The 26,721-nt window shown below is 43.7% G+C and overlaps 1 protein-coding gene across 1 annotated transcript in view; it reads left to right on the forward strand.

The window, feature by feature from the left end:
- Positions 1 to 26,721, forward strand: part of megf8 (multiple EGF-like-domains 8) — a 129,005-nt gene that overhangs the window by 75,353 nt on the left and 26,931 nt on the right. The window contains exons 33-37 of the mRNA XM_084308713.1: positions 5,441 to 5,576; positions 5,689 to 5,920; positions 6,653 to 6,779; positions 6,891 to 7,101; positions 7,302 to 7,516. Of these exons, the coding sequence (XP_084164839.1) occupies positions 5,441 to 5,576; positions 5,689 to 5,920; positions 6,653 to 6,779; positions 6,891 to 7,101; positions 7,302 to 7,516 (921 nt within the window). The remainder of the gene's footprint in view (positions 1 to 5,440; positions 5,577 to 5,688; positions 5,921 to 6,652; positions 6,780 to 6,890; positions 7,102 to 7,301; positions 7,517 to 26,721) is intronic.

A 26,721-nucleotide genomic window follows, 5' to 3' on the forward strand; every position in this document is an offset into this window, starting at 1 on the left:
TGGAAAGAAGTGACCCAGCAATTGTCAAATATCTTAACTCTGGATATACCTGTACACCCCTCTGTATTACTGCTGAATGATGTCTTTGAGCATGCAGTACCTCCACAGCTAAAGAGATTGGTTTTATCCGGTATCACAGTGGCTAAAAAGCTGATAGCATCACGATGGTTTCAACCGGAAAAAATGTGCCGTAAGGTCTGGATTCTTACATATCTCGATGTGATTTATCAAGAAATATCAACAGCTAGAATTTTGGGTCTCAATGAATCCAAAATGGCAATGTGGTTAGAAGTGGTGGAGAGAATAAAAGCCAGCATATAATGGTAGTGTCTGGTTAGGAACAAATTATAATGGTTGGATTATCCAATGGGGGGTCCGGGAGAGGGGGGTACGAGCTGGAGCATATGTGTATTTGTATATCCTATTGTGTGTTGTCATGTTTGTTTATGTGTTTGTTTAAAAAATAATAAAAAAATAAAATACAAAAAAAAAAAAGATAATAGATATGTGCAAACTGGAAAAAGTTATTTAGGAGGCTTCGCGCAGTCAACACGCAATTGTCATTTCATAATAAACACATATCACCGCGGCGCACAGCAAGTTTCAATTTCAGTTCCTGGCATTTTTAACCAGTGGAGAAAGGTAAGAGATCTTACCTATCGTTTTTCTTATATGAATTATTCTACATTAATAAAACATACCTGGTGATCAACTACAGTTTGCTGTAAACATTATGATATGCGTGTACGTGTAGTGTTATGATAACGAGAGGACGGGAGGACGGCTGCAGCAGTGGATTTGCAAAATAGCATGCAGCTGCAGAGCCGCAGAGCCAGGGGCTCTTTCAGGTCTGGTCACAGGCCGCTCAACAGCGCCCCCCCACCCAACGGCTGAATTGCCCTGAATTGACCTGAAAGAGCCCCTGGCTCTGTGGCTCTGCAGCTACATATGCTTCTAGCAAAATCCAGCCCCGCTGTTTGCAATGGGAGCAGCACGGAGTCTCGACTCGGGACTTATTTTATTTGGAATATAATGACTTTATACGCAAAAGTAGCCTAGTTTTAAGTTAAAATATTATAAATCTACATGCCTTGAGGATGTCATTCTTTATATAGCCTGCCTATCAGGCAAAAAAAATTATTCTAACGGAAACACCGATACCGTGATATATACCGTTACCGTCCATGCTTCAAATTATACCGTGATATAAATTTTAGACCATACCGTCCACCCCTAGTAGGTAGCTCTGTACTCTGTCGTCCGTCCTGCTTTCTTATAGGCCAGTACTGTATATCCTTCTACCACTACACTGTGAAGTGAATGTGCAATGCTGTTACTCTGTGCCTTATCTTTCTACTTTATTTTTATCTTTTTTTAAGATTCTTCATTTTAGCATTTAAGTCTATATATATGTAACGGATGGTACCGCGAAGCGCAGTCACGATGGACTTCAGATGTTGTGAAGTGGCTGGAGTGAGTAGCGGTAGCCGTACTATGGGTTAAACTCACTCTCATCCTCAAAAGACACATAGACACGTTACAAAGCAGTGAATTTACATTTAGTCATTTAGCTGACGCTTTTATCCAAAGCGACTTACAGGTTCTGTACGACAAGTCATCAGGAAGGGCACAACTCTATCAGCTGAGTAACAATGTTCATCAAAGTGTTGAGTGCTACAGTGTAGGTTAGTTTATTAGGACAAGTGCATGACAGTAAGGTTAGTTAGGGTTAGATATATATATGTTTTTATATAATGGTTGAAGAAGTGCGTCTTTTAGTCGACGGCGAAAGATTGGACGGGTTTCAGCTGTTCTAACTGGGGTGGGTAGTTCATTCCACCATTGTGGGGCAAGGACTGAGAATAGGCGACTTCTCTTTGATGACCCTCCCGGAGCTCGGATAGGAGTAGATCTGAGGCGGCCAGAAGATGCAGAGCGTAGGGGTCTTGAGGGTGTGTAGTTGGAGACCATTGACCGGAGGTAAGGGGGAGCGGTTCCCTTTGCCGCACGGTATGCCAGGTCGAGGGCCTTGAAGCGGATTCGTCCCTAAGAAGTGGGGTGACATGGGCCGACTTCGGTAGGTTTGAGATCAGGCTGGCCGCTGCGTTTTGAATGAGTTGAAGAGGCTTGGTGGCAGTGGCCGGGAGGCCAGCGAGCAGTGAGTTGCAGTAGTCGAGGCGGGAGATGCCTGTTGATTGGACGAGGAGTTGGGTGGCTTCTTTTGTCAGGAAGGGGCGTATCTTTCTGACGTTGCTCAGGAGGAATCTGCAGGTTCTGGTTGTTGCTCCGATGTGAGCAGAGAAGTTCAACTGGTCGTCGAGGACAACACCAAGGTTCTTGGCGGTCGGGGACGCGGTCACAGCTGCATTCTCGACTGTGATGGAAAGGTCGGTCAGGGGGGAGGATTTGGCCGGCAGGTGGAGCAATTCTGTTTTGCTTAGGTTCAGTTTGAGGTGGTTGGTCGTCATCCAGGCGGAGATGTGGGACAGACAGGCCGAGATCCGCTCAGAGACGTGGATATCTGAGGGAGGGAAGGAGAGGAAGAGTTGAGTATCGTCGGCATAACGATGGTAGGAGAAGCCATGAGACGTGATAATGTTACCCAGTGATTTAGTGTAGAGGGAGAAGAGAAGGGGTCCTAGAACCGAGCCCTGGGGGACACCCATTCCTGCGAGGGCCGCGAGGAGGATCTGATGGTTGACTGTGTCGAAGGCTGCAGATAGATCTAGGAGAATCAGGACAGAGGAGAGGCCTTTCGCTTTTGCTAAGTGAAGTGCCTCTGTGACCGCAATGAGGGCCGTTTCTGTGGAGTGGCCAGTCCGGAAGCCAGACTGATTAGGGTCTAGGAGGTCATTCTGTAAGAGATAAGCAGTAAGTTGGTTGGATACAGCACGTTCAAGTGTTTTAGAAAGGAAGGAGAGAAGAGAGACAGGACAATAGTTGCCTATGACGGTGGGGTTCAGGGTTGGTTTTTTTATGAGCGGCGTGACTCTGGCTTGTTTTAGGGAGGTGGTGACCACCCCCGAGTTGAGTGAGGAGTTGATGGTTGCAGTTAGGAATGGGAGGATGTCCGGTGCTATGGTCTGGAGGAGTGGGGAGGGTAGCTGGTCCAGCTGGCATGTAGTCGGACGGTTCGACGTTACCAGTGTCAGGGACTCTGCGTCTGTAATGGGAGAGAAAGATGACAGAGTGAAGGATGAGGTTCTCGATTCAGCATTTGGAATGGGTGGGGGTTGGGAGAAGGAGCTGCGGATGTTCTCCACTTTTTCCTCCACGAAGATTGCGAAGTCTTCGGCAGAGAAAGATGAGGGGGGAGGGGGTGGGGGGGAGTGAGGAGGGAGGACATGGTAGCATGCAGTTTGTGAAGATTCTTGGCAGAGGCCTCGATCCTATGGTGAAAGAAGGAAGCTTTGGCATTAGTAATGGTTTTGGAGAATGTTAACAAGAGGTTGTGATATGTGTCTATGTCAGCAGTGAGGCGTGACTTTCTATACTTCCTCTCAGCCGCTCTCAGGACCTGTCTTTGTTCTCTCACTGGATCTGTCAGCCATGGACTGGGTGGGGAACGGCGGGCAGGTTTCTCAACGAGGGGAATTCACCTCTTTGTATAGCGGTTTGTGTGTTGCCCACGGCGTGGGAGACCCGGGTTCGAAACTCCCTCGGGGCATCGAAGTTTGAGGCGTCGATCTCACAACCGTTACATATATATATATATTAGGGGTGCACGATATTGATTTTTTTACCCCGATATCGATACCGATAACTTTCTGCTCCGCAAGGTCGATAACCGATAATATATATATATTTATTGTATTATAATTTTTTTTTTTTTATGTATATTCCTGTAGTTTTGACCTAACCAGATTTATCATGACATGAGCGTTACTACTATGAACAAAACAAAGCCAAGAGAACAGTTTTGACTCTTCAAATAAAGTGACTACCGGTATATTTATTTTTCTAAATAAATATTATTTGAGTCAATCACAAAATTCACAATCCGTCAATGTCATTAACAATGTGTTTCCCTGAACAATGAGTGAACTAAAAACCAACAGGTATTGTGCTTTATCAGCAGATAAAACATTTGACGCTATAGGAGAGGAGACTGTTGTGGTCTTGGTCCATGAAACAACTATTACTTGGCATTTATAGGACAGCACGCCTCAAAAAGAATTAAATAAACCAGACAAATCATCTCTGTCAAACGTCTTTAATTTTGCAAACGCCTCGTCAATAGGTACAAGCCGCACCAGTTCCTTTGCAGCTGGCTTTGGATTAGCTTAGCCTTTAGCTGCTCGGCGTCGTCTGATTTTAATACACCATCGTATCGGTGGTGATGTTTTCAGGTGACTTATTAGGTTGGATGTGTTATAGCTTGTTGCCCCTTTCCCTCCTCGTGGAACTTCTGCATTTGTTACAAATAGCAAGCAAATTGTTTCCCTCTGAAACTTTGAAAAAGTCTGACGACGCCATCTTTGTTTACTATCTGTGCTGCTTCTGAAACTTACGTGGCTACGTCACAGCCAGGCATGAGAAAGGGAGCGCTGGATTTGTGAAAAACTCCCTCTTCCTAAACCACATGCTATCAGTCGTACCACAGTACTGGCAAAACGGGAGGAGCCTACAGTAAAAACAAACGCCCTTCATCCCAATCCACCCACACCGGATTTCTTTTAACCAAAAAATTTATTATATATTATCAGAGCTATCAATAATGTTATCGGGATGACGTCATAATTGCTGATATTGGCCCGATAATTATCGTGCATCCCTAATATATATATAATAGTGCTGTCAGGCGATTAAAAAAATGTAATCGCATTTTAATCGCATAACCATTTTATGCCTGATATTCTATAATCATATTTCAAATTGCATGTGTCCGGATGGCAGAATTCAGTACTGTATCTACAAAACCTTCTGTTTAATCATCTTCCATCTATTAATTTGCTTAGATTTTTCAGGTCTGGTCAATTTGAGCATGGTGTTATTCACAGTCAAAGATTTAAAAAAATGTAATTGATATTCTCATTTGGTTCATTACAATTTACTCAAGCCTAGTAACAGACAGTATTTCTGACACTGGGAATACATTCCCTGAGATCCATAGATGTCCCTAGAATCAGATACCAAGAACGTGATAATTTGCTGTAGAATTAATTAATCTAATTAACGCGATAAACTGACACCCCTAATATATATATATATTAGTTTAAGTCTATATTTTGTGATTCTGTGTGAAGGGGGGGACTAGCAAAGTCAGATTTTCATTGTACGGTTTAACTTGTCTGTTTAACTGTGCATATGATAAATACATATCTTGAATCAGTATGCTAGCTATCCCAACCCGGTCTAAATTGATCCAGAAACAAGTCGATTGTCAAATAGTTTTCTCATACAGCTTTCCCTCTGCTCTCTCGCCCTCGTCTCTGTTCAGCCCCTGTCCCGTTTCTTCCACACCGCGGCCCTGATCAGAGACACCATGGTGATCGTGGGAGGGAGGACAGAAGACGAGGACTACAGTAACTCCGTGTCCCTCTACCAGATCAACTGTAACACATGGATCCAGCCAGGTAGCTCTCTGTGGCCCATCGGTTTGTATTCTCAATGAAACTCCTAGAAACATACTTTGTCCTTTTTGTAATCTCGTTGCTTCTTTCTCCATCTCTCTCTCTCTCTCTCTAGCCTCAGCGGTGGGCGAGCCTGTTAACCGCTCGGTGTCTCTGGCTATGACGGGCTGGGGCGGTCGTCTCTACCTGTCGGGAGGTTTTAACGGGGTGACGCTGGGCCGCCTGCTGACCCTGACCCTGCCCTCTGACCCCTGTGCCCTGCTGACCACACCGGAGGCCTGCAACACCACCACGGGCAGCTGCGTCTGGTGTCGGGGGACCTGCGCCTCCTCGGACGCTGCTGAGAGGTGCCACCTTCTGGGTTCTCTTTTTGTTTTTGTTGCTACCTGCGGTGCTCATGAGTTAGAAGTAATTCATTACATGAGAACACGGTCACTACATGAGAACACGTCACTAGATGAGAACACGTCACTAGATGAGAACACGTCACTAGATGAGAACACGGTCACTACATGAGAACACGTCACTAGATGAGAACACGTCACTAGATGAGAACACGTCACTAGATGAGAACACGGTCACTACATGAGAACACGTCACTAGATGAGAACACGTCACTAGATGAGAACACGTCACTAGATGAGAACACGTCACTAGATGAGAACACGGTCACTAGATGAGAACACGTCACTAGATGAGAACACGTCACTAGATGAGAACACGTCACTAGATGAGAACACGTCACTAGATGAGAACACGTCACTAGATGAGAACACGTCACTAGATGAGAACACGTCACTAGATGAGGTCACTAGGGTTAGGGGGGGGGTGTGTGTGTCAGATGGCATGCCCCCCCCCCCCCCCCCATCAGTGTAACTCCTCCCCCCCCCTCCATCAGTGTAACTCCTCCCCCCCCTTCCATCAGTGTAACTCCTCCCCCCCCCCTCCATCAGTGTAACTCCTCCCCCCCCTCCATCAGTGTAACTCCTCCCCCCCCTCCATCAGTGTAACTCCTCCCTGGTGAGTCAGACCAGCCACTGACCTCTCTCCCCCCCCCCCCCCCCCCCCCTCTCCATCAGAATGGGCTGTTCCCCCGGCCAGTCCCCCTGCTCCCCGACCCCTCGTCTACCAGACCAGTGTCGCAGACTGAAGACCTGCAGCGAGTGTCTGGCCAGGCACCCCAGGACCTTCTCCAGCCCGGCACAGGTATAACCCACGATCACACGCGGTCCCACACCGCCCGCCGCTGACCTCCGAACACGGACGGAGCGCGAGCTGTCGCTAAACTCTCTTCTCTCTGCTGTTGTCCTCCCGCAGCCGGCCCTGCAGTGCAAGTGGTGCACCAACTGTCCAGAGGGAGCCTGCATCAGCAGCTCCGTCAGCTGCACGTCGGAACACGACTGCAGGATCAACCAGAGGGAGATCTTCTTGTCCAGCAACTGCACTGAGACCAGCTGCGAGGCCTCCGACTGCCCCAAGTGTACCGCCTCGGGGAAGTGCATGTGGACTCGCCAGTTCAAACGCACAGGTATGGGGCAATCGGGGGGGATAGTGTTAAGAGGGTGACATTTTTTTTATTGGAACACAAAAAGGTTCTTTTGATTGTCAAACTGGCTGGTGGTATGATACACAAAACGTTAGGTTGCAGCGGACTTTGAGAGACATGTAGGTTTGAGTGGTTCCTTGACTACCGATTCACAACCACACACCTCGTTGCTGTTCCTACAGGTGAGACCAGGCGTATCCTGAGCGTGAATCCCACCTACGACTGGACGTGTTTCAGCTACGCCCTGCTCAACGTCTCCCCCATGCAGGTGGAGTCCTCGCCCCCTCTGCCCTGCCCTCCCCAATGCCACGGCCTCCACAACTGTAGCCTCTGTCTGGGGTCGCGAGGCTCTGATGGGGGGTGGCAGCACTGTGTGTGGAGCATGGCTCTGCAACAGGTAACACTGACCTGCTTCTGTTGTTCGCAGAATCTTAAATTTTTATTATTATTTTTTTTACATTTATGTAAAATGTATGTAAGTGGAAATCACCAGAGAGCTCCCCAATAACATAATATCAATGATAAACTATATTTATAAAGCACTTTTCATGCAATAAAAGCAGCCCAGAGTGCTTTGACAAAACAAACGATTCAATTTACAAATTAATAATGAAATGCAGGACTCGGTAGACAAATTGCATATCACAAGCAATAAAATGAATAGAAAAATATAAATATGTGTTTTCAAATGCTGTTTAACACTTTGAGCGCCAGCCGTGTTTTCCTTTTTACCCCCTTGAATGCCACCATCCACGGCCAATGTTAACGTTAATCTATGTTTTAAATTATGGCTATGTGTCTAATCTGCCCGTCGCTTATCAAAGAATCATTTTCCAGTCAACATTGTCAAGGCAGATTGTATTTTTATCGCTTCATTTCCGTTTGATAGCATTTTGAAAATCACCCGTTTTCGGGGAAAAAACAACCCATGCCTATGATAATCGCCTTTTACTGGAATATTCCAGAACGTTGTCATTTGTTGGCCTATTTATGAATCGTTTTCAAATAAACGCTAGATGATCGATAGTATATGTGTGCGCACGCACGCTCGTGCCGTGCGCTGATAATCGCTGCTCTTATTTCCTCATGGCTTTTACAGTCAAAACAGCCATATCACATATCACATAAACGCTTATATATCCGTGAAAACGAGTCTGATTATCCTAACACTGATAACATAGATTCCTTACCTGAGATCAGATGGTATCCAAATGGTTTATTCCAATTTCCGATCGCCATTTGAAAAAATTTATAATTGTATTGATCCATCGTGTGTACAGTATAACCCATATTCGCCGTGGCTCAGAGGCTCCAGAATGAACTCTGGTAGACCCCGGCTGCATCAGTGAGAAGTAAAATGTGGAGTCAGAAATCCGTTCTCCCATTCACTTTCATTGAGTCCATTCCAAAAGGGTGATTTACCATCTGAGAGACGATAGGGGGCGCTTTTTTCAGATCTGAGCACCGGCGGTCCCTGGATCTCCAACGGTAGGCTCGCGTGATGCAATATGATTTCAGATCGCTAATATAAAAAATAAAAAACCCAGAGAATACTCGTGACGTGGCATTCAACGGTCGGGGCGTAAACCCGAGAAAAGCCGTGAGTGGCATACAAAGTGTTAAAAAGGTCCATTGTCCCCACCTCTCTAATTTCTTTAGATAAAGTGTTCCACAGTTTCGGTGCATAGTAAAAGAACGCTGATTCTGCAATCTTTCTGTGGGGCACCTTGGGGACAATTAAAAGACTTTCTTCAGAGGACCTAAGTGTTCTTGAAGGGGTGTTAAACAGCAGAGACTCGGGGTGCTCCAGTAGCACACCATGTACCGCGCTGCGTCGCAGAATACCGTGCTGCGTCACGGATCTGGTTGACTCCGAGTTCGATTCCCGGACTCGCCGTCATTTGCCGAATGTCTTCCCCTGCTCTCTCTCCCGTTTCACCCTACAACTGTCGGTCATGCTTGACCAGAAAAGCGATAAAACGCTAAAAAATGAAGTAAAAAAAAAAATAAACAGCAGAGACTCTGTGATATAAAATGGTGCTAAGTAATTTAAGGCCTTATACACAAGTAAAGGAACTTTTAAATCAATTATTTTGGCTCGAAAAAGGCTTTTGACTCGATACACAGAGCCGTGATGATGAGGATACTCGAGGCCTACGGAGTCCCTCCCAATCTACTCCGGGCCATAGGGACCATGCACACGGGTACAAGGGCCAAGGTGGTAACCCCAGACGGGCAACAGTGAAGAATTTGACATCCTGGCTGGAGTGATGCAAGGGGACACCCTTGCCCCCTTCCTTTTCATCATAGTCCTCGACTATGCGCTCAGGAAGGCCATCAATGGACGGGAGCAGGAACTTGGTCTCACAATAACCCCAAGGAGATCGAGACGACACCCCGCCATAGTCCTAACAGACCTTGACTACGCGGACGACATCAGCCTGCTCTCTGACCAGGTGGAGCAGCACAGGAACTCCTGTGCAGAGTGGAGACGGAGTGCGCCAAGGTTGGCCTCAGGCTAAATGCCAAGAAAACCGAGGTCATAATGTATAACATCCTCCCGGATCATCCACCTCTAAGGACAACAGGAGGCTCTGCTCTAAAGGAAGTTGGTGATTTCAAGTACCTGGGCTCGTGGGTCAACTCGTCCGAGCAAGACCTTAAAGTGAGGAAGGCACTTGCGTGGAGGGCTCTGAACGGCATGACCAGTGTGTGGAAATCCAACCTCCCCCGTCAAATCAAGCTCAACTTCTTTCATGCAACAGTTGAGTCTGTCCTTTTGTATGGCAGTGAATGCTGGACCCTGAAGCCCACCCTGCAGAAGTCCTTGGATGGGTGCTACACCAGAATGATGCGTGTGGTGCTCAACGTCAACAGGGATGAGCATGTCACTAATGCAAACTTGTATGGGGGGGTGCTAAAGGTGAGCGATAAAGTGGCAGTCAGGAGAATGAGGCTGGCAGGTCACTGCCAGAGACACCATGAGCTGCCAACCAGCAAACTTGTGCTGTGGGAACCAAAACACGGGCATCGATCACGAGGACATCCCACACTAACCTACGTGGACGTACTCGGGAGAGATGCGGGAACAGAAAGCACCGGCGAGCTAGCCAGATGCATGGAGGACCTAGATAGATAGATAAAAGAGACAGGGAGCCAATGTAGTGCAGCTAAAACAGGAGTGTTTTAAAAAGTCTGGAAGCAGAGTTTTGAATCAACTAATTTCTCAATTGAGTTTCTTGGAAGACCAGTAAAAAGAGCATTACAGTAATCTAAACTACTTGAAATAAAAGCATTAATTCGTTTTTCAGCATCCTGTTGGTTTAAAAATGGCTGCACCTTGGCAATATTTCTTAAATGAAAAAATGCTACTTACATTTTTTCATGTTCTTCAACATATCAACATATCACCGTGATAGTATTGTGGTTCCATACTGTATCGTACTGAAATGTATATGATTTACGTTTTCATTTAACTGAAAGGGTATCCCTTAGGGCAATATCTTTTCAAAATAAATTATATGAATGAGAAACGGTTTGAAACATTTACTAGATGAAATGCAAGGCCTTTCAGAACTCAGAGCAGTGTAGTCAGTTATTTTTTATCTCTCTAACTTTCCAGAGTGTTATCTGACATCATTATGAGGTCATGTCAGTATTCCATGTCCTCAAAAGATTCAGAAAAGGAAACACTGGATCATGCAAAAACGCCAAAATTAAAAGTCTTTAAGAACCATCAGCTGATGGAGATAATGGTATTCCTTGGATTATAACTATTCTCCGAGCAACATATTGAACTAAGTCAGACATTAGTCCCCTGTCGTTACATACAAGTGACATGGTACGGAATAGATGAGACTCTCTGACTCATCGACTAATGATTTTTTTTCTTTTTTTAAATCAATGCTTTTCAAGTCAACACTGAATCACAACGTTTCATCACCAAACACAACAGTGGATATTTGAAGGGAATGCGTTGAGTAGAGACGAGAACGCCATTGTTCCAGTGAGATTAATCTTCTTCAGTCTTCAGTCAGTATAGTTTGAAGCACAGCTTTTCACCTCTTAGATACTGACAACTGTGTTCCCTTTTCTTCTTTAATCATCAGTCTCTGGTTAATGACTGAGTTTTCTTTTCTTCTTCAATCATCTGTCTCTGGTTAATGACTTGAGTTTCCTTCTCTTATCTGTTTTTCATCATAGTCCTGCCTGAGTCATCATGACTGGCTTCGACCTTGCAGGTTTTTAGTTAACCCATTTAGACCGGGATACTTGACTTACTTGACTTAAACCCTTTTGCTCTTTGGGGAGCATAGGTCATTCATGAAATCTCTCCAGCTGGTTCGGTGTTGGGCGATTTTCTCTGCTTCCTTCCATGATGTTCTTTCTTCCTTGAGATCCGCCTCGACAGACCTTCTCCAGCTGGTTCTGGGTCTTCCTGGCTTTCTCTTCCCCTGTGGGTTCCAGGTTAAGGCCTGCCTGGTTGTGTTGGAGGATGGTTTTCTCAGAGTGTGTCCAATCCAGCCCCATTTCCTGCGTTTGATTAGGGTTTCAAGTGGTTCTTGTTGAGTGGTTTGCCAGAGCTGTGCGTTTGTGATGGTGTTTGCCCAGTAGATTCCCAGGATCTGTCGTAAACATCTGTTTATGAAGGTTTGCAGTTTGTTTGAGGTTGCTTTTGTTGTTCTCCATGTTTCTGCTCCGTATAATAGAACTGATTTGACATTGGTGTTGAAGATGCGGAGTTTGGTCTTTGTGGAGATGTGGTTTGAATTCCATGTTTGCTTCAATATTAAAAATGCTGTTCTTGCCTTCCCTATTCTTGCTTTGATGTCTTTGTCGCTGCCTCCGTCCTTCCCCACGATGCTTCCCAGGTATGTGAAGGTGTCCACCTCGTCCAGTGCTTCTCCATCCAGTTGTACGGCCTCTTCTAAATTGTGGTTCATCTTCATCTCCTTTGTTTTTGCTTTATTGATGTGTAGTCCTGTGGTAGCTGCAATTGTGGCAAGTTTTGTGAGTTTGGTCTGCATTTGTGTTTGTGTGTGTGAGAGGAGGACTATGTCGTCGGCAAAGTCTAAATCCTCTAATTGAGACCACATTGTCCACTGAATGCCCAGATTTTGTTCGGCTGTGGTTTGTTTCATGATCCAGTCGACTGCCAGAAGAAAGAGGAAAGGGGACAGTAGGCAGCCCTGTCTGACTCCTGTCTCTACTGTAAAGCGGTCTGTGAGCTGGCCGTTGTGTATTACTCTGCAGGATGATTGTAGGTACAGGTGTTGGATGATGGTTATGAACTTCGTTGGGATACCGTAATGTGCTATGAGTTTCCATATAGTGTCTCTGTCTAGACTGTCGAATGCTTTGTGGAAGTCGATGAATGTGAGGTGGAGAGATGTGTTCCATTCCAGGGTCTGTTCTATGATAATGCGGAGGGTGGCAATGTGATCTGTACATGATCTGTCCTGTCGGAAACCTGCTTGTTCTTCTCGGAATTCTTTGTCCACTTCTTTGGACAGTCTTTCCAGGATGATCCTGCTCAAAATCTTCCCTGGCACAGACCGGGATACACATTACCTTTAATGCCAGGAAACTTTTGGTGTTCTTTGGTGGATTACGTTGGAAACACGATCGCGATCAGTATTTGGAATGGCGATTAGATAATTGGATTATTCTTTTTGCAGTACATCATAGACAAGGTAAGGACTATATGTTATCAATCTTGCGTTGATCCGATAATTATTTCCCCGTGATCGGAGCGTGTGTCTGTAATGTACTGTGTAGCGTATTCCGTTGGTGGCGATCGAAGCATAGAAAAACTACCCCCCCCCCGCCCTTTCATGCATGCATGATGAAACATAATACAGATAATTTAGCATTGATTTCAGATTGATTATTGATCCAGGTGAGAAATGGCACGATTTATAGTGGAATGCAGTAAAGCGCTGTTTGGCGGAGTTTCCTGGGATTACACATAATCACTCTAAAACTATACTCATATTCACCACGGTATAAAACGGAAATGTATGGATGAAAAAGATTATCTGTTTTTTGCATCTTGTCCAGAAGAAAGTCACTGACAATCCACTATGTTATTAGATCCATAGCTATAATATTTAATATAGTTTTAGCACTACAAACACCGGCATCTACCCCCATTGAACAAAGCGCTGGCACACAACGGCCATACGCCCACAGCGACCTCTGGCGCTGAACCTGTTAACACAATGGGGACGAACTGCCACACTACAGCGGGTTAACCCTTTCACTGCCACTGGACAGCGGGTTAACCCTTTCACTGCCACGTGACAGCGGGTTAACCCTTTCACTGCCACGCGACAGCGGGTTAACCCTTTCACTGCCACCGGACAGCGGGTTAACCCTTTCACTGCCACGCGACAGCGGGTTAACCCTTTCACTGCCACGCGACAGCGGGTTAACCCTTTCACTGCCACGCAACAGCGGGTTAACTCTTTCACTGCCACACTACAGCGGGTTAACCCTTTCACTGCCACGCGACAGCGGGTTAACCCTTTCACGGCCACGCAACAGCGGGTTAACCCTTTCACTGCCACGCAACAGCGGCTTAACCCTTTCACTGCCACGCAACAGCCGGTTAACCCTTTCACTGCCACGTGACAGCGGGTTAACCCTTTCACTGCCACGCAACAGCGGGTTAACCCTTTCACTGCCACGCAACAGCGGGTTAACCCTTTCACTGCCACGCAACAGTGGGTTAACCCTTTCACTGCCACCGGACAGCGGGTTAACCCTGCCACGCGACAGCGGGTTAACCCTTTCACTGCCACGTGACAGCGGGTTAACCATTTCACTGCCACGCGACAGCGGGTTAACCATTTCACTGCCACCGGACAGCGGGTTAACCATTTCACTGCCACGCAACAGCAGGTTAACTCTTAATCTCTCACTCTTAATCTCTCACTCTTAATCTCTCACTCTCTCTCACTCTTAATCTCTCACTCTATCTCACTCTATCTCACTCTTAATCTCTCACTCTTAATCTCTTAATCTCTCACTCTCTCTCTCATGCGCACTATATCTCACTCTTAATCTCTCACTCTTAATATCTCACTCTTAATATCTCACTCTTAATATCTCACTATTTTTTTTTTTTTTTACTTATATTTTTATTTGCATTTTTGATTTACAGACATCTCAGACAATACAATTAAACAGACAGAAACAATAAAGAGAAAATTATAACATCCAAAAGAATAGTGATGCACCGATGTGAAAATGGTGGCCGATACCGCTAACCGACATTAATATTGCTGTTCTGGTCGGCACCGACATCCACCGATGTCGACATCTCTGCACAGAAAACACTTTTTTATGATAATCAAACAAAGAGCTACTTTCCAAAACGCATACTTTTTTTTTACTTTTGTAACTTATTTTCAGAAATTACTGATATTTTGAAACAATTTAAGGCCAAAACATGTAAAAAGAAAAAATAATATTACATTTTAATAAAAAAAAAAAAAAAGAAGAAATTATATCGGCCCATATCGGCCCTATCTTGATATCGGGCCGATACCGATGTGTAAAAAAAAAACGGCCATATCGGCCGATATTATGTCAGCGGCCAATATATCGTGCATCACTAAAAAAGAAAACAAAAATAAAAGAGAGGGGGTGACATGGGTTCAACGGTCAATTCTATCTTTACCTTGTTAATTTACATTTCAATTTATTTTATAGTTCCCTTGTTCCCTTTTCATTCTTTTTTTTAAACAATATGTTTATAGGTATTTTTTTTTTTTTTTTCAGTTTAACAGCATCAGTTCAACAACCATACAAAAGGAAATGCTGCCAACTGCCCCCCCCCCCTCCCCGAGTTACAGAAAAATAAATGCATATTAACCCCCCCCCCCCTGAAAAAAAAAAAAAATCGGCCAGACCCCCCCCTCCCTCCCCCCAGACTAGGACCTCGACAAATTCAGTTTTTTCTTTTTTTACACATTTTAAGAGTTTTGTAAACCCAGTTACACCCGTCTAACAGGTGCCCATACTACACCAAACAAATAAATGTCTACCATTACATCTTTTCTCTTCAAAGAGCAACTAATAACATTTACAGTATCATTCATTGCAATATATACCCTTCAGAAAGACAAAAGGGAGCTTCAATAATAGCCTATATCATCAACCTACTATGTAATCTGTTCTAAGTATTGCCTAAACCCAGCCCAGCATTTATCAAAGAGACGTGGTTTTTTCTTAAGATTGAACATTATTTTCTCTGATGCCATGTACGAAGAGATTTCACTAAGCCACATAGACATGGGGGGGGATTCAGCACTTTTCCACAGCATGGCAATACACTTGTTCCCTGCAATCATGGCCAATTTAATGATCCGCACCTTGCCTCTCTTATCTGGAGAAATGTCAGACATGTCTCCTAATAATGCTAATTTAGGTGTACATGGGATCTCAAGGCCTGTGACCTCTTCGAGAGTCTCCCAAATTGAGCCCCAGTAAGGTCTCAGTTTGTTACATTCCCAGAACATGTGGAGCAGGCTACCTGTTTCCGTTGAGCACCTAGGGCAAAGGTCAGAGATAGCCTCATTCATCCTGTGAAGTCTTTCCGGCGTAAAATAGGTTCTATGGAGAATGTTAAATTGCATAAGTTTATGTCGAGTGTTATATGAAAAAGATAGTGCAGACTCACATAGTGATTCCCATTCATCTTCATCAAAGGTACAGTCCAGGTCCCGCTCCCATTTGTTCTTGGCATTTAGGGGTATAATTTCTGTACTGGTCAGGATTCTATCATATGTTAATGATAGGATGCCTCTAGTGTGAATAACTCCTTTTAGAATATCATCTATGAGGAGGGGTTTTGGAAGAGTGGCGTTTCCTCCCTGACCTGTACCTATGAAGTGTCTGACCTGTAGGTATTTAAAGAAATTAGTAGTTGGAAGGTGGAAGGCGGCACGTAACTGTTCAAAGGACATAAGTATGTTATTATCAAATAGGTCCCCAAAAGTTTTAATTCCCTGAGTGTACCACTTCTTGGTGATGCCATCTCTAAGTGATTCTGGCAAAGCTGGATTGTTGTGGAAGGGGGTCTTCCTGTGAAATGCAATAAAGCTACCAAGATGTGTCTGAATCTCAAACCATGTTCTTGCTGTGTGTTTAATAAATGGGTTATCTGAACAATTCTTCAGGGTGTGGTACTTCCTGATAAAAGGAATTCCGGCCAGCGGTACGTCCATCGTATGGCATTGTTCTATTTGTCTCCAGGCAGGGGAATTAGTCGACTCATTCTGCCAAATCCACAGAGCCCTTGTCTGTGCAGCCCAGTAATAGCGTTGGAAGTCCGGGAGTTTCAGTCCACCACACTGGGGGGAATTATATAGGGTTTTAATTTTAATTCTAGGGACCTTCCTTCTCCATATGAATGCAGATATTATCCTTTGTAATTTCTTGAAGAAGTTCTTATGTATAGATATAGGGAGGGTTTGAAAAAGATAGAGAAATTTAGGTAGGATGTTCATCTTAATGCAGTTCACACGTCCGATTAGCGAGAGAGGCAGCTGCATCCATCTATCTAGGTCCTTCTCCACCTTTTTAAGTAGTGGGTCATGATTTAGTAAGAAAATTGTATCTATTTGGTTCGGGATTTTTAGACCCAAATATGTTACAAATTGTGAGTTCCACTGGAAGGGGAAATTGGACCTTGGCATTTTTTCGGCTAGTGAGTTAAGTGGCATGGCCACGCTTTTTTGTGCATTAATCTTGTAGCCTGAGATTACATTATACTTTGACAGTGTTTCCATAAGGGCAGGCATGGATGAGTCGAGATTGGTTAGAAACAGGACTATGTCGTCCGCGTATAAAGAGATGACATGGCTCTCAGGACCCACCTTGATCCCACTAATAGCTTTATGTGACCTTATTGCTATAGCCAGGGGTTCGATTACCAGCGCAAAAAGTGTCGGGGAAAGAGGGCAACCCTGCCTAGTACCGCGCCTTAGAGGGAAAGAAGGTGAAATCTCTGAGTTGGTCTGTATCCTGGCTGTAGGGTTAAGGTACAGCATATGGATCATTCTTAGCATATTTGGGCCAAAGTTCATTTTTTGTAGAACAGCGAAGAGAAAGTGCCACTCTACTCGGTCAAATGCCTTCTCCGCGTCCAACGAGATCGCTATGACTGGGTCTTCTATGGATTTGGCACAATGCGTCAAGTTAAGAAATCTTCTCACGTTGTCTATTAATGAGCGATTTTGTATGAAACCGGTCTGGTCCGTATTAATAAGTGAGGAGGTTACTCTCTCAAGTCGAGTGGCTATGATTTTAGTAAATATTTTATATTCGTTGGAAAGGATCGAAATTGGTCTGTACGACCCGCATAAGGTAGGGTCCTTCCCTGGTTTTGGCAGGACTATAATAAGAGCTTGCTCAAGGGTATCAGGTAGTTGGTCATTCTCAATAGAGTAGTTGAACATTTCTAGGAGAGGGTCTATCAATTTGCTATTAAATGCCTTGTAGAAGTCTATGGAGAAGCCGTCCGGCCCTGGAGCTTTCCCTGGCGTCAGTTTTGATAAGGCATCTAGTATTTCTTGCTTAGTTATCGCCTCGTCAAGGACCCCCCTTGTGCCTTTTGTTATCGTAGGTATGTCTAGGTTGTCCAAGAACTCACACATCTCCTGTCTCTTCTCCCCCTGCGAGGAGTAGAGAGACTTGTAGAAGTCTGAGAAGGCCCGATTTATGAGCAGTGGGTTCCGGGTCAACTCCCCTTTGTCGCTTACCCTAATGGCCGGAATACACCTAGCGGCATCCTCCCTTCTAATTTGCCACGCTAGTAGTTTCCCTGCCTTGTCACCCTGCTCATAGTAGCGATGTTTCAACCTTGACATAGCGTTTTCTACCTCTCGCGAGGTGATAGTGTTATATTCTGCCTTTTTTGCCGTTATCTGAACCAATAAGGTCTGTGATTGTAATAGGGAGTGTTGATTTTCAAGCGCTTTTATATCAGACTCTAGTGAGCGTAATTTGGTTTGATATTGTTTCTTTTTCCAGGAAGAGTAACTAATAATGTAGCCTCTTATGTAAGCTTTAAGGGTCTCCCAGACTATAGCTGGTGAGGCCGAGCCCCTATTACTCAATAAATACCAGTCCAACTGTTTGTTAATTAATTTGACAAAATCCTCATCGTTATTTAGAAAATTAGGAAACCTCCAGCGTTTGGAGTTTGTGTGAGAGTCGCTTAAGGCTATTTTAGTCAAAAGGGGGGCGTGGTCTGAGTGTGTCATGGCTAAGTATTCGCAGGACGAAACAAGATGGAGTTTTGCTGTATGTATAAAGAACGTATCAATCCTAGAGTAGCTATTGTGCATGTGTGAGTAGAAGCTGTATTCCCTTTGAGATGCATGCCCCTCCCGCCATGTATCCAACAAATTAAGATCCATAAGTTCTTTTTTAAGAGCCTTGGCCGCTGAGGTCAAAGGTTTAGGGGTAGGGGAGGATCTGTCCATAGCAGGGTCTAATACCAGGTTAAAGTCACCACCAATTATAAGTTCTGAAGGGGCGCATGTCACTTTAAGAAAAAGGTTCACATAGAAGTTAGGGTCATCGTGGTTCGGACCATATACATTCAGCATAGTGACCAGTTGGTCTCCCATATATCCCCTGACTAAAATATATCTTCCCCCTTTATCCTTTTCAACTAGGTTCGGTTGGAAGGGGATCCCTCTTCTTACCAGAATAGCCACCCCCCTTGCTGACGATGTGAATGAGGAGAAAAATATTTGCCCTTGCCATTGTTTCCCCAGTTTACTGTGCTCTGCGTCATCCAAGTGAGACTCTTGCAGGAAGGCCACGTCTATTTGATGTCTTCTGATGAAGCTAAGCACTTTACGGCGTTTAACTTGCCGGTTAAGACCATTAATATTCCAACTCAGAAACGAGTATGTCATTCACCCATGTGGTTGGTATAGCTGTTTAGTAGGACACTGGGATACCTGAAAACATGGTATACAATACCTAGATGTGTAAACATTATAAACCAATTCACAAAAACAGTCCTGTCTGAACCCCTCCCTTTTCCCCTTAATGCCCCCCCCCCCCCCCCCCCTTCCCAAAAAAAAAATAAAAAATCCCCCTGGCCTATAAATCCTCCCGTAATCTTGCGTAGTACCATACCCTATCCTACCAAGCGGAGCCGGGCTCCCTACCAGGTTTAGGTTAAGTAATTAAAGGTGTGGGTACGAACATCTCCTTTAAGCATTTCAAAACATGTATATATATATATACACACCCTTTTTTTTTTTAATATCTTTTTTTTTCCCCAGGGGTAATATCAACGCTTAAAATGCATAAATGTAATGTGCACACATGTATGAATAAACATGTACACCTACATATACCCATTAGCACATAACCGTCTTGAAATTAAACTTAGTAATATGAACTCACAACAAAAGGTCCCGTGAGGCTTAACAACATCTCAAGTCCAGTGTCGCCAATAACGACATGTATTACCCGGCGGTTAACATTTCAAAAAGTAATTAGAGTATGAGGCTTATTGCCTGGTATGTGTCTTTATTTACCGCTCCTTTATGGTTGAGTGACGACCGCTGGATCACTTCAGCATAGCCGGGTGGTGCTTACTCAGATACGTCTCTGCCGACCCCGGAGAAGTAAAAGTACGTCTGCCCTCCGGTAGCTCCACGCTCAAGTTAGTGGGATGGAGCAGCTTGAAGGATACGTTGTTCTCGTGTAGCTTCTTCTTCAACGGCATGAAAGCTTTTCTCTTCTTGTAGAGGGCCGTGGACATATCCTTGAAGATCTTGATAGTAGAATTACCGTATGCCAGTGATTTCTTTTTCCACGCCGCGTCCAGGATTCTCGTCACATCGGTGAAACGGAGTAGCTGGATCACTATGGCTCGGGGGAGGCTGCCTTCTTCGGGACGGCGTTGGAGCGTACGGTGAGCCCGCTCTATCTCAATGGTTTGCCCGGTGTCCAGCTCCAGTATTTTGGGGAGCCATTCCTGTAGGAAATCGATAGAGCTTTTCCCCTCCACACCTTCTGGGAATCCCACCAGTCGCAGATTCTTTCTTCTCCCTCTGTTTTCCAATTCGTCCAGCTTTTCCCTCAGACCGCAGATCTCCTCCTCTGTGTCTTTCCTATGATCGCTGAGGTCTTGTTGTAGGTAGTCGAGGCTATCACCGAAGCTAGCTTGCACTCCCTCCATTTCCTTAACACGTTGCCCCAGTGCCTGGTTGTCACTGATAAGTCTTTCCACCGAGATGCTTAGAGAGTTCATCTTAAGTTCCATCATGGCTTGAATTCTGTCGAATACTTTCTCCAGTTCCCCAGTAAACCATATCGGCGGTGTTTCATCGTTAGCTTCGACGTTAGCTGCATTAGCTTCCCCGTTAGCCGGTGCGTTAGCTCCTTGCGGTCTCGCAAGCACTATTGCTAACGTGGGCGATGTCACCGTCTTCCTGCTCGGTTCGGTCCTTTTGGGTGGCATTTCTTTGTTGGTTATGTGCTTAATAAGCGTGGGTTAACATAAACTGAAGTTAGGCGGAGTATGTTCGATACATCAGGTTTTTCAGGATTTTTGTGTAGGAGCCCGTTCCACTATGTCCTTCCTCTACGCCGCCATCTTCCCCCTAACGGCCCGTACGTATCTCACTCTTAATATCTCACTCTTAATGTCTCACTCTCTCACTCTTAATATCTCACTCTTAATATCTCACTCTTAATCTCTCACTCTCTCTCACTCTTAATCTCTCACTCTCTCACTCTTAATCCCTCACTCTTAATCTCTCACTCTTAATCTCTCACTCTTAATCTCTCACTCTTAATCTCTCACTCTTAATCTCTCACTCTTAATATCTCACTCTCTCGCACTCTTAATCTCTCGCTCACTCTTAATCTCTCACTCTTAATATCTCACTCTTAATCTCTCACTCTCTCTCTCACTCTTAATCTCTCACTCTTAATCTCTCACTCTTAATCTCTCACTCTTAATCTCTCACTCTCTCTCACTCTTAATCTCTCACTCTTAATCTCTCACTCTTAATCTCTCACTCTTAATCTCTCACTCTTAATCTCTCACTCTTAATCTCTCACTCTTAATCTCTCACTCTCTCTCACTCTTAATCTCTCACTCTCTCTCACTCTTAATCTATCACTCTCTCTCACTCTTAATCTCTCTCTCTCTTAATCTCTCACTCATAATCTCTCACTCTTAATCTCTCACTCTTAATCTCTCACTCTTAATCTCTCACTCTTAATCTCTCACTCTCTCTCACTCTTAATCTCTCACTCTCTCTCACTCTTAATCTCTCACTCTCACTCTTAATCTCGCACTCTTAATCTCTCACTCTTAATCTCTCACTCTTAATCTCTCACTCTCTCTCACTCTCTCTCACTCTTAATATCTCACTCTTAATCTCTCACTCTTAATATCTCACTCTATCTCACTCTTAATCTCTCACTCTTAATATCTCACTCTCTCTCACTCTTAATCTCTCACTCTTAATATCTCACTCTCTCACTCTTAATCCCTCACTCTTAATCCCTCACTCTTAATCTCTCACTCTTAATCTCACTCTTAATCTCACTCTCTCTCACTCTTAATCTCTCACTCTTAATCTATCACTCTTAATCTCTCACTCTCTCTCACTCTTAATCTCTCACTCTTAATCTCTCACTCTTAATCTCTCACTTAAATCTCGCACTCTTAATCTCACTCTTAATCTCTCACTCTTAATCTCTCACTCTTAATCTCTCACTCTTAATCTCTCACTCTGTTATCTCTCTGAACTCTGTGCCATAATGACAGCCCTCCCCCTCTCTGTTGCCTACTCAACGTATGCCTACTTATTGCTTTCACTGTCTACAACTGCCCTACACTGAAATAATAGTAATAACTTCCTACCTCATACTATAGTCTACCAATATAACTCTGTATGATAGCATGTATGACAGTGCTGTATATACCATATATATTTATTCTTTTTTTGATCAAATATTTTTATTCTTTTCTTTTTTCCAACATGAAACAAAACATATCACAATACAACAACAACAATACATAAAAAGACTTACTCAACACCACATGACAAGACAACCACTGATACAACTGTACAGTGATCATCCTAACATGGACACTCGCTCGTTCTCTTCCCCCCCCCCCCCCTCCCCCCGCTCACCCCAGGACCTCAACATGAGTCACACTCATAATACATCACAATACATCACTCAGCAAAAAAAAACAAGAATCTAAACAAACATTTCCAAACTTATATGCGTTCCCTCAACTTTGCCACTGTAGCCAACCAAATTACGATATCAGATTCCCTAACCCCTATAACACGTGCCGTGGATATCTCCAAATAGATCACATCAAGGTAGGTGAGAAACCATACCTTTGGACAGAGTCTATCTGGATGAAACCAACGTGAGGCAATCAATTTTTTTGCGGCTGTGAGGCCGGCCAAAATTAGTTTTTTCACCTGTATAGAGGTCGGTAATTTAGAGAGATCATTCAGTAATAGTACAGAAGGATATTATATATATTTATTCTTACCGTGTATATATCTATCCATTTCTGTCTCTATATACCTGCACATAATCCTTTTACATATCTGTAGATACTATATCTGTACATATCACTGACCTACTCTTACTAGTTACTGTCTTAGTTTATACCTGTACATTAATATTTATTACTATTATTTATTTCATGGGTGTTTAATATATATAATTTTTTTATGTTTAAAATTGTTTCTTTATGTTTTGCATATATATTTGTTTTGTAAGGTTTTAAATTAGTACATTAATTTTGAGTAGTGGAAAAGGGGTAGGATTAAATAAGTTTATTACATGGCGTTTTAACATTCGCCAAAATGCTTGATTGTGATTGGTCAATAGCGCTCAGTTGCCCCTAACAGCGATCAATTATTTCTCGATAATTCACCGCTGCTACGGGCAATAATGACCGCTGTTAGGGGCAACAGAGCGCTATTGACCAATCACAATCAAGCATTTTGATCGCAGTCACGAAAGCTAAGCTTTACCATTATGCACAGCTGCACTACATCAGGTGCAATCAAGTCCACACACCTGCCGGCGATGACAGAGGAGCAACAGAACAACTGCGTCTGCATTTGATCTTGTCTTGTCGATGGTGTAAAATGAATTACCTATATTGTTAGTAAGTTAGCCCTGTAATAAGTGGGATAATGTATAGCTTTACTCTGTCATTGTCGCAAAATAATTGACCTTCACTGCGTTTAGAACACCGTGTCGGTCAATTATTTTGCGACAATGACCTCGTAGCTATACATTATCCCTTACGTATACTTCCTACTCCTTTTCGAACATGTAAATTGAGTTATGTTTATTTTTTTATTTATTTTTTTCTTTTTATAAAAGAAATTACATTTCATTGCTAGAGATCAATGATGTTTTTGTTTTATATTGTTTGTATTTACATGTTCGAAATAAAGATTTCAAATCAAATATTACAACTCTGTTATATATTTTATACCCAGTTTAATCACCCATACATTGTATATTACTATTTCACTTTACTGTTACATTTGCACTCTGGCTGCCAGACTTTTTTTCCGTTGTGCTGTACTTGTAGGCGAGTCAATCTATGAAAAAAAAGCACTTAACCCAAAAGAAATTGATACAAAAGGTTTTTCAATGGATTCCGATAGTATTGGGCGTGCTAAATAACATACTAAAAGTCGACCAAAATCGACCCCCCCGAAAGCCGCCATTTCCAAGATGGCGGTGGAGATATTAAAATGGCTATATCTCAAATTGAGAATATGGTGCAAAGGATTTCAAGATGGAATCTCAATAGAAAAAAATATATAACTATGATTTTTCACTTGATTCTGGTACCTCTAGACATGCTTGTGAACATACTAAAAATCTAGGAAAATACACCTTCACACATTTATGAATTTGCTAGGAGCAATTGGTACACTGATGGACGGTACAGGACTTAAGGACATTCTAGGGGTAGTCTATGGGGAGAACTCAGTAGCCCATATGATGACAGGCAAATCAGTTCAGAGAGCATTCCGTGGCCATCTTCTGGTTGACAAATGTCTTAACCGCATGATAATATCAGAAATGGTAGATGATAGTCATGAATTTGCAGCAATGGTTGAACAGTCTGAAGCAATGTATACCTCAATAGTTAAGGGTGAAATGCCATTGGAAACAGTGTTCACATCAGAGACCCTCATTACAAAAAATGAAGAGCTGGGAAAAAGGAAGATGGAACTGTGTGCTAGATCCAAAACTAGTCAGTTGTGGCTAAATTACCAACACATGTTAGAAGTTGCTAGGTCACTGATAACAGCAGATCGCACAGGTTCCTGGCTTTTGCACCTACGCGCTGTTTCTGAATGCATGCCGATATTCTCTGCGGCTGGGCATTACAATTACTTGAAATCGGCACACTTTTATGTCCAAGAGATGAGTCAGCTTCACATCAACCACCCAGATGTCTTCAGACAATTTGAAAAGGGTTTTCATGTTATCCGTCGCAGCAGCCAATCATGGGCAGGCCTCAGCTCAGACCTTGTAATCGAAACAACATTGATGAGGTCATTGAAGACTACAGGAGGGATGACACATGGAAGTGGAATGACCGACAATCAGAGATCCCTTTGGACAATGTCAAAGGGCATAACATCAGAGTATAACACCGCAATGCAGGAGTTCTCAAACCAGACATACACAACATCAGAACAGCACAAGGATTCAACAGAGGCAAGGATGAAAAGGGATGCTGCTGACCTGGAGAAGATCACTTCAAAACTTGCTATATGTTCACCTTTCTCTCCAGACTCTTCTTTAAGGAATGTTGTTACAGGTGTTGTCGCTGAGGATGGAGTGAACGTGCATGATTATGACTCTGTTGGACGCAACATCATGCACAAAATTATCGGACAGCCGGCATTCACATTTTCATTTAGTAGAAAGGATAAAGCCATAACCCTTGGACAAAAATCGTCTATCAAGGTTGCTCCTGATCGAATCATTGATTCTGCACTTCTTTTTCAACGTTTCCTTATTGTCTCACAAACTGGAGAGCTGTCATTGGAGGAGGTTATGCGTTACGAACTCAGTCCTTTCCCTCCTGCCCTCTTTGAAGCCGGAAACGTCTTCCGCAAAGCTGATAAACCACAACTAGCGCACACGATCTGTGATCATGCAAGTGATGCAATCCTAGATTCTGTACCAGAAACGGAGCATTATGTTCTTGATGGTGGTTCACTCCTTCACCGAATACAATGGAAGCACGGACAAAGCTATGGTAAAATTGCACAGTCATATGCAGACTTCACCATCCAACATTATGGCTCAGCTACAACCATTGTGTTTGATGGCTATGAGGATGGGCCATCCATTAAAGACAACACACATCAAAGAAGAGGAAACAATATTCATCCCATTGTCAACTTCACTGCTGAGACAGAGTTCTCAGGTAAGAAGGAGGAGTTCCTGTCAAGAGATCTGAATAAACAGAAACTGATCCACATGATAAGTGATGAACTGAAAGAACGGGATTGCACTGTGGTCAATTCACTTGGAGATGCTGATGTAGACATAGTAAGGGCCGCAGTGGGATCATCTCTTCTTCACACCACGACGCTGATTGGAGAAGATACTGATCTCCTCGTCTTACTTCTTTACTATGCACAGAGAGATAGCAAGGGCCTTTATTTCAGATCAGACAAGTCGAAAGCTGATGGCAGTTTTAAAGTGTACGCCATAAACCATTTGAAAGAAGTACTCGGACAGGATGTGTGTTCTCAGTTGCTGTTCATCCATGCTGTGACTGGCTGTGACACAACTTCCCGGATCTTCGGAGTTGGCAAAAAGACAGCATTCCAAAAACTTGTAAAAGGGGATCCTGTCCTTCAGGCTTGTGCCAATGCATTCACTGTACCAAACCAGACAACAGATGTGATCGATGACCTTGGGTGCCAAGCAATGGCTGTCTTTTTTGGTGAAAAGTGCACAGATTCGCTTGCAAAAATGAGATATAACATTTTCAGCAAGAAGGTTGTCTCAGCTTCATCAACGGTAACGCCTGAACGTCTACCACCAACTGAATCTGCTACCAAATTCCACTGTCGTAGAGCATACTACCAGGTCATGGTCTGGATGGGAACAGATGATGGTATAGATGCTCTAGACTGGGGCTGGAACCTGCAGGACAATAGATTTGTCCCACTCATGTCAACAATGAATGCTGCTCCAGACAGTCTCTTGAAGGTCATTCATTGTAACTGTACCACTGCCTGCAAGACACTTCGCTGCTCATGCAGAAAATATGGACTACCTTGTACTACTGTCTGTGGACCATGTCAACTTCATGAATGTGACAATCCACATAACAAGTTTCTCCCAGAGGATCCTGAAGATGATGATGAGTAGGCCTAAAGACCACAATAAGTGGGTCATTTATTTTGTGTTCAACACCAAAGCCAGCTTTCTAGGTTGAATATAATAACCAATTTTAATTTTAGCCAAAATATGCTACAGGCAGCCATTTTGATGATGCAAATGATGCATTCCTAGCAGATATATTTA

This window comes from Notolepis coatsorum, assembly GCF_963971535.1.
Source record: "Notolepis coatsorum genome assembly, chromosome: 2".
Classification (NCBI taxonomy): Eukaryota; Metazoa; Chordata; class Actinopteri; order Aulopiformes; family Paralepididae; genus Notolepis; species Notolepis coatsorum.